This window comes from Macrobrachium rosenbergii, chromosome 36, assembly GCF_040412425.1.
Source record: "Macrobrachium rosenbergii isolate ZJJX-2024 chromosome 36, ASM4041242v1, whole genome shotgun sequence".
NCBI classification, from domain to species: domain Eukaryota; kingdom Metazoa; phylum Arthropoda; class Malacostraca; order Decapoda; family Palaemonidae; genus Macrobrachium; species Macrobrachium rosenbergii.
In genome coordinates this window covers 18,922,919-18,937,918 of record NC_089776.1, presented here as the reverse complement: position 1 = coordinate 18,937,918, position 15,000 = coordinate 18,922,919, and the positions used below count along the sequence as shown (strand labels likewise).

Here is a 15,000-nt window from a genome sequence, read left to right as displayed (position 1 = left end):
CCTTCCCTTTTACAAGCCACCTAGTTTTAGAAGCCTTCTGAAAAGGCAATGGTGCTTGGTACCTACATTCAGTTTCAGAATGTGGATTTAATGTCTCAAATAGAGATTTGTATTCTTCTCTACGTAAGTTACTGTTTGAGAACCAAAGTGGTATCTCACTTATGAGGAATCCAAGGCTAGATGGGAGTTTTTCGAAAGCATGTTGAATGCATAAAGCTAATGAATGACAAACACACTTCATTTGTGTGCAGTTTGGTGCAACATCCTTGATTCGAGTCCAAACTGAATTTTTAGACCCAACCATAGAAGCAGCTCCATCACTGGAAAATCCAATACAATTTTCAAAGTTCATATCATATTCACGCAACTTAATCTTTAGTAACTCAAAAAGAGATTCTGTTGTTGCTGAAGATACAGAAAGCATGCCTAAAAAGCAGTTTTGATGCCTACATTTTCAGAGAAGTATCTCACCACTATGCATAAGTGCTTTTGCATTGCAACATCTGTTGATTCGTCTATGAGTAATACAAATTTCTTGTCCTTTATGTCTTCTTTCAAATCTGCCTGTAATGCTACACTGACTACTTTTTTTATAATCTGAGTGCACTTAGTTCGATGCAGTTTTGTATGTTCTAGAACACTTCCCTTCCCGTGATCTTTAATCACATCACTCAAATGATCGATAGCCATTACTGAACAGTGACAAGTAACTGCCACCGCCAGTTTTATTTCTGCCTTTTTAACCTCTTCTTCTGACACCGTATCTTTCTTTGTCACTGCCACAAATGATGCTAGATTACTTTGATTCAAACCGGTTATCTTAGATTTGTGCTTAGAGGAAGTTTCATGTTGAGCAAAATTGTAAAGTTTACTTTTCACTGTGCAATGACAGATTTTACAGAAAGCATCCTCACTATTTCCAGGTGCTTTTTGCAACCACACATACTTCTTTTCCCATTCCTTCTTGTATTTTCGATCACTGTCGTAAGAAGCCTTCCACTTCGGCATATTCAATTGCTTGAACACAAGTAATAATCCACAAATGTTAGGGGCACACGCAGCTGTTAAAACATTGAACCACAGCTTTCATATGCGTCATCAATCGTCAACGTATACATAACCACTGCATTTCGCGGGCGGGCGAGGTCGCGAGACCAAAGATTGCGAGCATGTTCAGGAGTTGGGTTGGTTTTATACACGTCTCATACATGTAATATCAAGTTATTGCTCACATTCACAGTGAAAGACTTCATTTTCTTACTGCTTTCCTATTTACATTTAACATATAGTAAAATGCCATATTGTTGTTAATAAAGATAATTAAATCGCAAATTAATGTTATGAATTATGTAAAAACTTCAGAATATGGCCAAAAAATGGCCAGATTACGAATATGGCCAAATGGAAAATTTAATGGCCAAAAGAGTTTCAAAAAGGCCAAATTTCTCGATTTTGGCCATAAAATGGCCAATCTGGCAACCCTGGTCACTCTGGACAGGATACATTGTTTGCAAACAGTTTCCAAGGTGTTTGGAAACGGTTTCCAAACTGTTTACAGACAGTTTCCAAGAAACTGTTTTCAAACAGTTTGCAAACTTTGTTTCCAAACAATGTTTCCTAGTGTGGACAGGTAACGGGCAACAAAGCTTCTTTCTCCTCCTTAGAGAAGGACTATCGCTACACTTTACCAGGATCAGTGCTGGTTTCTGTGAAGATATCAAGAATAGCATGCGGGATGTTGTGTCACACCAGGCAAGACTGCGTTTCTTTCAATCACAACCGTAAGTATGATGGTGATTATTTTCTTGATGGTAAGTAGTTGGATAGCAAATATTTCACCCTGATATGGGTAGTTCAAGCACACATTTGTGCGCTCTCAGAAAGGCATAAAATATACAACAATTTAAAGATTTCTGTTCTCTAGTATCTACACAAGATTTTTCACGGTGAATAACTATATATCATTTTACATAAGAGAAAATAATCTGTTTCTAAACTGCTTTTGTTTGATAGCATGTTTGGACTATTGTTATTATGTAAACAACTGTGTTAAGACTTATCAGAAAGTTGCAACTTCATTTGACTCACAAATCTCAAGAATATAGTTTGCCAGAAGTGAGAATACATAATGATATAAGAAAGTCCAGGGTTAATCGGTAAAATTTGATGTTTCATGTGAATTTGAAAAAGCCTTAGAGTAGACCAGTCACAAATTTCAATGTGTCAAATCACAAGGCAGTTTGCCAACTAGGGAGTACTAGTTGATATTTGTAAGACTGTGTCTCTGGAAGGGATTTCATTTCTGAGTCACTTTTAAAACATACTTGAAAGTAGTATTTGATCATCCATTTGTCAGCAAAATATGAACTTTTCTTGGATTTGTCAGCTCAAGCTCATTAGTCGTTAAAAGAGAAAAGATGTAAGATCTGAAATCTGATCTGAAATAGTACTCCGTAGAAACCTTACGAAGCAAATTACAAAACGAGTTTATTAGCGCACACAAAGTAAGCTTACTAGGCATACGACAAATCAAGTTTTCAAGGCAATCTACCCACAGAAGTAAGCACGGAGTGTGAAATACTGAACACAGCCTTCCACAAACCAAGTGACACTACGTTGATTGCAGCTCCCGGATGGAACTACTACAACTTTTTGCCTCCAAGACCAGTGAGTAGGAATTTAATTTTACTGTTGATTCAACATACCTAACTGTGTATCGATAAACTTCTCACAAGGTTTTGAACTGGGAAAACCTAAAACCAAGTACACTGTCTTTGGTCACGAAATCATATGGAGAGAGCCTAGTCTATCTATGTAACAAAAAACCTATTTCTACTGCAGTTAATCCCGTAGGGGGTAGTGCCGTCAGTGCACCTCACGTGGTGCACTGTAGGCATTACTCAAGCGTCTCTTTGGCACCTAGCCGCAACTTCTTTCATTCCTTTTACTATACCTCCGTTCATATTCTCTTTCTTCCATCTGGTTTTCCACCCTTTGGCCTAAATTCTATATTTTATTCTATTCTACTTTAGTTACGTCTGCGTATGTAGTGTACAGTAAAGTGATTAGATTGCACTTGAAAATTAAAGTGGAAAACTCCCATAATATAGGCTAGCGGCAAATAAGGGATAGTCTCTCCTCCGGTCACCATTCAGTTCTGCACGAATCTCTCTGTTGAGTATTGTTAATTATAAACTAGTGAAAAATGTGCCGTAGAAGCTTCGGCGCAATCGAGTTTTCTGTACATCGTATAATCAAGGCCACCGAAAATAGGTCTATCTTCCGGTGGTCTCGGTATAATGCTGTATGAGCCACGACCCTTGAAAATTTAACCACGGCCCGTTGGTGGCCTATCCTATATTGTTGCCTGAAGCACGATTATGTCTAACTTTAACCTTAAATAAAATAAAAACTACTGAGGCTAGAGGGCTGCAATTTGGTGTTTGATGATTAGAGGGTGGATGATCAATTTACCAATTTGCAGCTCTTTAGCCTCAGTAGTTTTGAAGGTCTGAGGGCGGACAGAAAAAAGTGCTGACAGAATAAAGATAACTTGTGATACAGTGGAAACAAGTTTAACATTTAGAGTTTTCTACCTTCCTCCTGATCTGTCAACAAAGTACATGTCACTAACATTCTCAAAGTGACCCTGGTCATTTCTTGCTGTTCCCATGCCAAGAGTTTCCAGTCTGTCGGGTTTTAGGAGACACATGATTGGAGACTATCCCGCATCTCTATTGAGAGACAGGCTTTTCTTGGAGAGTTGCAATGGAAAAATCTACCACATATCATGAGATTTATGGCATAAGTCTCTCAGGGAAAGTGGACCATCTTCCAAAGTTGGTGTCCTCAGGGTGGTATCTCTCCAAAGTAACTATTCAGCAGATTGCAGTTTCAAGCCACCTCCAAGATAAGCTCCTCTCTGTTTCTATTATAAGGGTTTTTGCTCAGCTCTTTCACAGGCCTTCTTTCTATGGGGCTTAAATCTCTATGCCTTGGTAAGAGTCTCCAGAAGCATTGCCCATCATGTAAACTCAGGCCTCACGAGTTGTATGTGACTCATTGCCCACTGTCTCACCCAGGTGCCATATGTGCTCAAGGGGGATCTGCAGAGATGTTATTGTGAGGAGTATCTCTGTGCATTCCTTGACATCACAAAGAAAGTAAATGAATAGCATAGTAGCTACTACTTTGTGAAGCACTTGAATGGAATAGGTTTCTTCTCATTTTCATTCATTCCTGAGTTCTTAGCAAAACCTATCAGCCCCTGATGGGACATCTGAGCCTTTTTCTATAATATGCCTTTTAGATTTTATAGATAAGAGTTTCTCAACTTTTTTACAACTGTGGCCCTCTCCAAGCCAACTTTGGTTACTCTATCTTGGGAAGCAGAGATAGCAATGGTTGTAGTTTGGATTGAACCATGGACCTGAAACTCCTATTTCAGCTAAAAATTAATGGAATCCATATTTAGGATGAAACTTTTATTCATAAAATTCACAAATAATTATATTATGAAAATTAGAAATCCATGTATAGACCATACTGAGAAGCTGCTTGGAAAAACCTTAAGTAAATTTTCTTTGGTATATATTGTGGGCTGTATGTGTGTCTTGATATTCAGAAATTTGATGGTTAGCCAACATTTACCAAAATTTAAAGTTTACAAATTATTTAACACTTAAAAGACCTTGCAAGTTTTCTATTCCCAATGCAAATAACAATCATTAAGTAGTAATTAAAAGTATATGAATTTAACTTAAAAACTTTCTATGACCCCCTGTTTTTTATTTCATCATATGGCCTTTGAAATTCTCTCATGGCCCTTAGTGTTGGGGGGATGTGTATAATCTACAACGAGAAGCCCTGTTATACATGATGACCAAGATGGGATGCAGCTGTATCCAAGAACACTGGTTCCCTCTGGTTTTGGGAGGTCATCAAGTGAGCAAACAAGCCATCTGGTGAAGAAAACAACTCTATACCTTTGGCTAGAGCTTACTGAAGTCAAGGTGCATTGTTCCCTCCTTAGCATTCAAGAGCTGCTCTGTGTCAAAAGTACAGAGGGCAATTGATGGTATCAACAGACCATCCTCACCTCTTTCTACCTGAGGGACATTCCACAAGTGCTGAGACTCTACATCCTTATGACCTGTTGTTTAGCTGCCCAAGCTCCACCAGGAGCCAACTGGACCTTGATAGGTGATGGTCTGAGGCTGTTCATTAAGGATCTGTCCATAACAGGACCTACAAAACTGGTTGTTCCTAACATCTTCTGAAATGCAATTGCTCCAGGATTGAGACTGACTTCTCTTGAAGCTGGAAGAAGCCCAGTCTCCTACCTAAATGACCTTGCTATGGTGACTAAGTTCAGCAGCCAGTACATTACAATGACCTGGGGTGTATCTCAGTGATGTTCAGTGGCATGGTGAACTCCTCATTTGTGCACATTCCATTCCAGCCTGTAGAGGGAGAAGGAGACAGTCTTCCCTTGTTAACATATATGGTGATGGTTGTGTTGTTACTCATCAACATGACCAAGTGTCCGATCAGTTACTTTTAGTACTTAAAGGGCTATGCTAATCTTGGGAATTTTGATGTGTAGGCAAGAATCTTCTCAAGTCCAAACACCCAAGACAAATGCGGTGCTCAGGTGTGCACCCTATCTCACTTTCGATGTATCTGTGAACAGATGCACCTCTGCTGGGGAGTTCAAGAGATCCCTGTTGCCTAACCACCATATGAGATCATTCATCACTTCTGTGTTAAAAAGAAGAGGTGTTGTTGGAGGATCGACAGCATATGACCAGTGTTGCTTCAGGCATCAGTGAAATGAACATAGGTGGATACATTCATGGTGAATAGGTTTCTCCATAGATGACAGGTGATGGAGAATGATTTGGCATAGGTGAGCAGGTCACCATGATCATATTAATTAATGCGTCCAAATAGTTCATCTACAGTTTGAATAAGAGATCAAGTTTCTCCCTGTTTATCATGATCATTGGATCATTAAAAGTTGAGAGGGCAATCTTGATTCTAGAATTGATTCAAAGAATATCTGAATCAGTCAATCACTGATATGCTGTTGTTGATGGATCCCAAATGTATGGGCCCAAGCAAAAATCCAGAGTGAAACTTACATGAACCTATGTGAGACAGTCGACAGTCCAAAGCCAACAACTTTGAACATGTATGTACAGTTTCTGAGAGTTCTGATGACTGGATATCTTAAATTATGCATTCTTCAGTTATCTTAAACACAAACTTTCCCACTTTAAAAGAAGCCAACTCTGAACCTGGGGTTCTGTTGTGAATGGAATTTGATGGACAAACTCATTTAGAGAAAAGTTAATAACTGATATTCTCCATCCTCTTCCTGACTTCGCCAAGGGTCAGTGATTGTAGATGCCTGGGAATAGCCATATTCAGCCTCCAGTGTGTTATTCTGATGCACTGTCTGTATCTCCAAGCAGAGAAAGACTTGGTTGATTTTGAGGAACAACCTGTGAGGAAGGGGAGGACATGTCCTTGAAAAGAGTCTATGGACATCCAAAAAAGACAGGAACTACTCAAAGTTCTGTCTTTGTCACTGCCACATTGCCCGGTGGTATGACAGGTATTGAATACTCGTGGCAATGAGAGAGAGAGAGAGAGAGAGAGAGAGAGAGAGAGAGAGAGAGAGAGAGAGAGAGAGAATCAAGGTCCTCTCCTCTTATTCATCATGGTTTGCTTAGGAGCTGAAGCCTCTGGTTGGAAGACCTGCAGGGCTAGAAAAACTTCTAACCCTTCCTTGAGGAGCAAGAATGGTGGAAACACAATCAGGGCTTGTAAGAGGTGTGGCTGTTGCCAAAAAGCCTTGGCTAGTACCCCACCCTTTCTCCACCATCACCTAAACCTTACGCTTTGGAAAGAGTAAGGAGTAAACCAGAGTTGATGCATTCCTGAGCCCAAAATTGCTCTTCGCCATAACCTTTCTTGGGAACAGGCCACAGACAGCCCCATATCACAAGTTTGAATGCTGATGAGGCAGGAAGGTCAACATTCTCACAACACCAGCAATCTTCAGAGCTTTGACTTCTACCCTGAGAAGACTCCTGGAAAAACAAAGCATGCAATTGTGTTAAGCCACAAGGCCAATCAAGGAACCTGGAATAATGTGATGCTGATCAACTCCATGGCTCCTAGTTCAGAAGACGAGAAATAAATCCCCTCTGCATGAAGCAGTTCCTCGTTGGACGAGTCGATAGTGCTCTCGGCTAGCACTTTGCTGGGCCTGCGTTCGATTCTCCGGCCGGCCAATGAAGAATTAGAGGAATTTATTTCTGGTGATAGAAATTTATATCTCGGTATAATGTGGTTCGGATTCCACAATAAACTGTAGGTCCCATTGTTAGGTAACCAATTGGTTCTTAGCCACGTAAAATAAGTATAATCCTTCGCGTCAGCCCTAGGAGAGCTGTTAATCAGCTCAGTGGCCTGGTTAAACTAAGGTATACTTAACTTCTGCATGAAGCTATTCCAGCAGGTCATAAACATAATACTTCCATTGCTGTGTCAGCAGCAGGGGCTGCGGGAGAATCTTAACAGAACAATTAGATGATATGAAACTTTCTATTCTAGGAACCAGGGAATCTGCTCCCTCCAAAACACCTTGTGCAAGCAATGGCTGAGGCAACTGGAGGGACAATGCAGACTTAGGGGCAAAGCCCAAAGTGTGCTTGATGGAGGACATAAGGTGTTTGAGGGGTATTCCTGATTGCATCCCCAAGACCATTGTGCTCATGATTGGACTCGGTGGCTTCACAATATTGCTTCTCCAACTCAGCTTGCATAAATTCTATGGGCATGAGATCATCAGGTAAAACAGAATTCACAGTACCACAAATTGGATCCTCTACCAAAGTAGTGAGAGACACAGTAGCCTGGCCCTACTCCTGCTCAGAGGATCGTGAAATGTGTCCAGAATGTATCCCAGACTCAGAGTCACCCCTGTGTCCTAAGACAGGTGAACCAAACATGCTGTCCTGGGTACCAAATCAAGGGGAGATGGAATGCACACCGCCTGTATGAAGTAGTACCAAGTGGTGGACAGGCTGGGTTGACCTTTGGCCATGCTTGCTTCAACATGGATCTATCATGAACATTTCCCAGGATGTACTTAGATAACCTTGGAGAACTATGATGACCTTTCCTGCCAACTAAAAGAAGTCCTTTTAAAACTGTAAAATAGTCAGAAACCACCACCCATGCATACAATCATAGAAGGATATGAAGATTCAATACTTCCCAGATCATCTTTGTACTAACAGATTTATCTTGCTATGAAACAATCACAAGCTTCCTCTGATGCAAAGGCCCCTACCCCATTTACTCAGGGAATGTTGATATTTTTAGTTGTTAACTATAGTTCTCATTTTACAATATAAAGCAGGAAAATATTTGAAAGAACATTTATAAATCAATAAAATTAGCTCGTATTTTTTCTAGTCTCAGCAAAGAGGTCCTATGCTGGGTTAGAAATATTTATTTTCAATTTCCTGTTGTATGGATAGAAATTTTTTTAGAACTTTTTTTCTACCATGTGCATTTACATATCTTTCTCTTTCCATTCATGTGTTTTTTTAAATTAGCTGACCTTGAAGTTTACTCGTTCAAAGTGATTTTTTTTATATACTGTATGTCAGCCCAGCTTGTAAGGTAAGGTGTCTAAGCTTTGTTGCTAAACCCACGTTTAGTTGCCAGATTCGGCAGCGAATCATGCGAGGGAATTTCATTCTTGTGCTTTTACATCGCTCGCTTCGTCCGTTACTAAGTCATAACTGTGTGCACGGTCGACTACCTGTAATTACGCTTCCATCCACCTGTCATATCAAAAGGATTCAGTCCCATAAATGAAGTCGTTTGTTTCCTAAAATCATGTGTATGACTTTCCTTTTCGGTTATCAACAGAGTTAAGCCTGGCTGGCTCACCATATTTATATAACATATATATGTAAATAAATAAATAAATAAATAAATAAATATATATATATATATATATATATATATATATATATATATATATATATATATATATATATATTCTCTTTATGAATACTCTATCTGTAAAAACACACACACACACACACATATATATATATATAGATGTGTGTGTGTATGTATGTATGTATATGTATATGTACATAAATATATAGTGATGTGCCAGCCTGGTTTTACTCTATAGATAAACCAAAAGGAAAGTCATACACATGATTTTAGAAAACAAGTGACTTTATTAATAGGATTTGACTCATTTTTATATGACATGTGGATCCACGTGTTCTACATACATACATGCTGTGCATACATAGAAAAAAATTAAATGTTATTCAGTAACTGAACTGTTTAAAAAATCTTAGATGTTCCATTTAATCAATGATTTTTATTTTCGTTTTATTTCCTACGAAATAACATAGAATTTTATGTATGACCACCTGAATACCACGCTGGACATACGTATTTCTCACCAAGGATTAATAATGCCCTGTAATATTTCCACAATTATTGATAAACAGCCAAAAAAAATTCTCTTCCATCCTGCAGCCTAAGAATGCAAGTCTTTACTGTCCCAGTGGCGGCATTTATGTTCAGTACGAGCAGCCTGTTTACAAAAGGTACAACTACTCGATTGATAGTTTTGCCTGTTCGCCTCATCCGTGGGTCAAAGCGAGACACGACGAAGGGAAGAGTAAGTAACAGTCTTTATCTTACTGATACCTTCTTCCTTCGTGAATGAATCTTTCTTTTGCCTAATTGAATACCTCCGTCTCTTCAATGTATAACTGTATGTGACAGCTAACAACATAATTTTGAAGCAGCTTTCATGAAAGTTCAAAATGTTAAGCGTTTTGAGGCTCTTTTTGTTTTAGAGGTAATGTAGGGTTCCAGCCAGCTTCATTTATTTAAAAAATCATATATACGATGCAAATCTAACCCATTAAAATGTTAAAGTTGGGCCAATATTACAGCTAAAAGGGGCCTTCAATTGTCATACAGTAATTTATTGAAAAATCTCACCCAAGTTATTAAACACCATTTGCTTCAAGTTTCAGGAAATTGAGCAAATTATGTTATAATAAATTCTCCTCGTTTCTGAAAGTTGAAGAGTCATATATCCTATATTTAAGATTTTAATCTTGTGCATAGTGCTTGGAAATATGATGGGAAAATAACACACGTTTCAGTGTTGGTTCACCAGTGTTACTTTCCAGCTTGTACTATAACTTGGCTGTTGTATTTCCATAAACCTTGTAAGCTGGGCTTGTCAGTGACATAGATAACAACATTCATTATTATTAAATAGGATTGTCATGGGTAGATGCAATAATGGTGAGACATATTGAAAAATATCTCTTTTCCAAGACGTGACTGCTTCCTGTGTTTGCTCACCAGTCCCTGTTGTTAACGCGTCGTGGACAATTAGCGAGTCGATGAAAACCCTTTCTTGAGGAAACAACACCACGCGGTATTTCATGCCATGCCTTTGTAACATGGCGCAATATTCGACCCAGATAGCGAAGCCTATAAATTTGTTTATGACGCACTTCTCAATTTTTCGTCCCCAAATTATTGTCATAAGCCATTAAATTGATGCAAATGTAACTTTCCTGGACCAGAGTTTATCGCCTACAGTATATTGTACTATGCACTGCAGTTCTAATAATTTTTTCATGAAGTCTCGTGACAAGTAATACTATCTATTGTGATATGTTACGAAAATCTCATAAATGACATTAAGCTGAACAATCTGTCATTCTGTGCCCTAGAAGCGCCGATAGTTTTAGGGGTAGTTAAAATGTACCAAATTTGAGGGAAGTGGACTACTGGGTTGGAGAAAAAACATCAAAATTACAGAGGAGCTTCAGTGTCTTTATTTCTTTGGAGCTCTAGGGGTAAATGGCATTCTAACTGCCTCACACGATAGAAGGGCAAGGAGTTTACAGTCTAACGCCCTACTCTTAATGTGCATGACAGCTGATTTTATTTTAAAGAGAGTACGTTGCCAGTTTTGTACTAGTGAGACCAAGGTGAAATAGCAGTACGTTTGGAATGGAAAGGCCGGATTTAGTGTCCCTTAGAGTGACTGAAAGGTGTAGAGCTAATGAACTGTAACAGGTGTTGTATCAGGGAGACTTTGAGGATGAGTGCATGAGTAGAAATACCTTAGTCCGGGGCTGAATTGATAAGAGTGGCAGGAGACAAAAATTTGTAACAGTCTCTGTGGCCAGGATTAGAGAGGAATGAGAGTGATGAGATTTTTAGGGGTTAAGTTTCAATGTAAGCATTACTGGATTAGGGGTGAATGAAAGAGTGATTGAACTAGGTGATTTACAGGCAAAGATATGGATTTGATGGAGAGAATAGGAATGAGAGAGTTTTATGGGCACATTTTTGGAAAAGGGCCAGGTTATTGGAAATACATGATTTCCAAAGAAATTTTTTAGAACAAGACTATACACTGAAAAGAGGAAATAATGATGTAAAGTATTTGCTAAGATATATTTTGGTACAGAGTCGATGAAAGAGTAAAGTAATGGGTGTTATGTTGATGCAAAAGTTAGGGTAGAATGAAGTTAAAGCTGGAAAAGAGGGGATGAATATATAGCTGTAAGGATAATTGAGAATAATATGGAGAAAATGAGGGAGAAATAGGCTACAGTAAAAGAAATGAAATTTTAAATAATGTATGAAGAATGTGTAAAATTCCAGGGTGGGATCATAGAATTAGCAGGGAAGACTGCTTGAAAACATTGAGTAGTTAGTTGAAGAAGTGAGAGGTTAAGCGAAGGAAAAGCTTATTTGAAGTGCAACTACAAAGAAGAAAAAGATCGTGTACAAGAATACGTGAGTATGGGTAGGGAGGCTAGAGGAAAATGGGAGAGCAAAAACTATATGTAATCGTAAAAGCTGGAGAAAGTGACCGAGGATTCTAAAGCTAGTGGGTTATTCTAAAGGAAGGTAAAGGAAAATGGAGAGATTAATGAGAGAGTGAATCTCAGGATAAAAAATGAAAGCAGTTCTTTGAGGACAGTGCAGTCCTAAGTAGATGGACTGAATGTTCTGAAGAGAAATGGTAAATGTAGCTAGAGTAGAAGTAGCTGTCATTAGGGGGACAATTATGAGGTCAAGAATAAAGAAACACCAGGAGTTAATGGAACTACAAGTGGGATGATGCAGTACAATGGTGAAAATGCAATTTAGCTGTCCACCAGGGTTTGTTGGGCATGTCTGGATGAGGCAAAGTTTTTGATGAGTGGATGATAGAGATTACTGTAAGATTTATGAGGCATAGCACTACTAAGTATACTGGGGAAGTCTATGATAGGACTTTTAGAAAGTAGGGCAGTTGACAGAAGGATTGATGGGCTCTAGGACAAGGAAGAGCGCACTTGGATCAACTGTGAAATTGTCATGTGCAAAGTCAGCAAGTAAAGGGGGAATTTTTTTTCTATCTTTTATTAGTAAAGCGGGAATTCTATGTTAGCAAACGTGGGCCCGAGTGGACTACCCATCGCCATTTCCGTAAACTTATTCCGAAAAAACCTCTGAAGCTCGGGCCTCTTTTCAGATCTAAGGATCGACTGTGCCCGTCTCTAACATCTAACAAATATACTTGTCCGAAGTGAGAGCTATGAACCCACGTTGTTTGTACAAGACGGCTACTGAAAGTCCGTGTCTGTAGTCATCAGGTCGTCAGTTACAGGACGGGATGCGGATCGCCCAGGCCTGGATTATCAAATATAAGAAATCACTCTGCAATCTGCAAAATGCAGATTGATACGAGAAACTTTGAAATAATAGCCTCGGCCCAACACGAGGACGAGCTTGCAGCTTTAAAGTCAATTTTCATTAAAGCACTCGCTCCCTCGTTAAATGCCCAGACGTCTTCCCTTCCACACCTTTGTTTATTTTGTAATTTCTCTGCTGTTCTGTTCACTTATTAGCCATGTACTGGGTAGGTTTGTTTTCAAGATATTTTAAGAAAAGTATTTTTATTTTTATTTTTTTTTATTTTTTATCTCTATAATTTTATGTGGTGACGTCCCTTTTTTTATTAATCAAAGTTATATGTGTCATTGCAGCCTTGAAAATGCAATGGATTATTGCGAAACGCTGTCGGCCACAATAAATGCTGTTGATTGTTCGTGTGCCTCTCCATCTGCCCTTGGCCTCCGTAATTATATATATATATATATAATATATATATATAATATATATATATATATATATATATATATATATATATATATATATATATATATATATATATATATATATATATATATATATATATATATATATATATATAAGAATGGCATCGGTCCATAAAACACTAGCCAGAACGAAGATAGATAATTAACTCACAAGCAAGAGGTGCTGATTCAAATTTTATTGGGTATTTATTGGCTTTAGGTGGGAATTTTGTAGTTAGTAGTTTGCACTCAGTAATACTTGCCAAGAACCAGATGGCTGGTATCTAGTGAGTGTAAAAATTTTATGGTAAAATCCATCTTTCTATTTCTTTCAGCTTGTAAGATGGTTATTATGTACGATACAGACTTTATGGGACAGAATTCTGCTTATGCAAATCTCCCTGGAACCTACTACGAAGCTTTGCAGCAGTGCATGACATACAACTGCATCGGGATGATCTGCAAAAAATACGTAGGTGAGAAAAAATTTCTCATCAAGTTTCCATCAGAAAACATTATAGATAATACTTAAGTTATGCTTTTAAAGATCAGTATAAAAGGGTACTTAGTTTTGATTTTAGCAATAATACCATTTAAAAAACAAATTGGCCAACATGTCACTAAAAGTAGGAAATCGTTTCATCTACATTTAACCTTCCCGCTGTTGTCTTCATTCGCAGACACATGTTGGTTGAAGCTGAATTCTCAGCTCACGTCAACAGCAAGAACCTCAAACGCGGTCAATATTCTCTACTGGTATACTGTTTGCGAATAGGTCAACCATGGAAATTTAGACTTTTCCTCTGCAACAAGATTCGCATTAACACTGGAAGACGAAACTGTGCTCTTGACACTCCTTGAAATATCAGCGAGCTTTGTATTACCAGAATAAGGCTTTCAATAAAGGAACATTATTTGATTTACTTGTTTAGAGCCTCATCTTTCAACTTCAATACCGAACCTGTGATGGATGTGTTACTGGTGTCCGGAGAGGTTTGCTCAATACTTTGTTACGCCTTGCAGTTAATCTACAAATTTATTTCATTAAAATCAATGCAGAGATTGACCTCTACATTGTTTAATTATTTTTTAATTTTTTCTTTCATTTCCATGATGGATTACAATAATTCTAATTCATTCATTTATTTTCTCATGCAAAAAAAAAAAAAAGAAAGGAAAATCGAGCTAGAACGGTACTTTCATGGCGCCGACGAAATCCTCAGTCCCTAGTTGTACATCCAGGCTTGATTTGTAGGCCTGGCTTCATTGGTGACCACGCTGACATCAAGTCTTATAGGCTTATTTTTCCATGTTTGTCGATCTTTAGCAACTGAATGAATAAATAAAAAAATCATGTGAAGATTAACAAATCTGTTTTGTTATTAAAATTTTATACTAAAGCCAGTTTATAAAAAAAATGGCAAAACTTTGAAATTAGACGATAGAAAGATAGTCTAGTTTAGGTCTCCGGGGGAAGCCTTGCCCTTGAGTAAGTAATGGATGTCCTTAAGACTGATATTAGCTGATGAAGGTGGCCATCGCCTCCCATGCTATGAATACATTTTAGGTATCGAGGGTTTCTCACAGAAGCCCACCCCAAAACCGTCCATAACTTTGTAATAACTCGATATAGCGTCCCTAAAGTTTATCCAATCCATAGCCTGCTTTCTCTACTTGAGCTCTATAAATTAAAGAAATCCTTTCTCCCTCCAATCACTCCATAATCTGCCCCCGAAAATAATATTCAAAACTGCGTCAAAAATTC

At 38.3% G+C, this 15,000-nt stretch overlaps 2 protein-coding genes across 2 annotated transcripts in view; one reads left to right on the top strand and one right to left on the bottom strand.

Moving 5' to 3' along the window:
- Positions 1–424, bottom strand: part of LOC136856704 (SCAN domain-containing protein 3-like) — a 1,452-nt gene extending 1,028 nt beyond the window's left edge. Inside the window, exon 1 of the mRNA XM_067134763.1 lies at positions 1–424. This exon is cut by the window's left edge and continues 1,028 nt beyond it. Coding sequence (XP_066990864.1) covers positions 1–424 — 424 coding nt within the window.
- A 1,244-nt stretch (positions 425–1,668) lies between these two features.
- Positions 1,669–14,555, top strand: LOC136856485 (uncharacterized). Its single transcript, XM_067134347.1, has 5 exons — positions 1,669–1,781; positions 2,558–2,667; positions 9,586–9,730; positions 13,571–13,711; positions 13,916–14,555. Exons 1-5 carry the CDS (start codon positions 1,736–1,738, stop codon positions 14,008–14,010), a joined length of 537 nt encoding a protein of 178 aa, XP_066990448.1. The 5' UTR covers positions 1,669–1,735; the 3' UTR covers positions 14,011–14,555.
- The last annotated feature ends 445 nt before the right edge of the window (positions 14,556–15,000 follow it).

Bases quoted from the DNA above. Each gene is read 5' to 3' on its own strand.
- LOC136856485 (XM_067134347.1), top strand. From the start codon at position 1,736: ATGTTGTGTCACACCAGGCAAGACTGCGTTTCTTTCAATCACAACC. The intron at 2,668-9,585 runs GTGAGTAGGAAT...TCCATCCTGCAG, and splicing joins ACTTTTTGCCTCCAAGACCA to CCTAAGAATGCAAGTCTTTA. The intron at 13,712-13,915 runs GTGAGAAAAAAT...CTTCATTCGCAG, and splicing joins GATCTGCAAAAAATACGTAG to ACACATGTTGGTTGAAGCTG.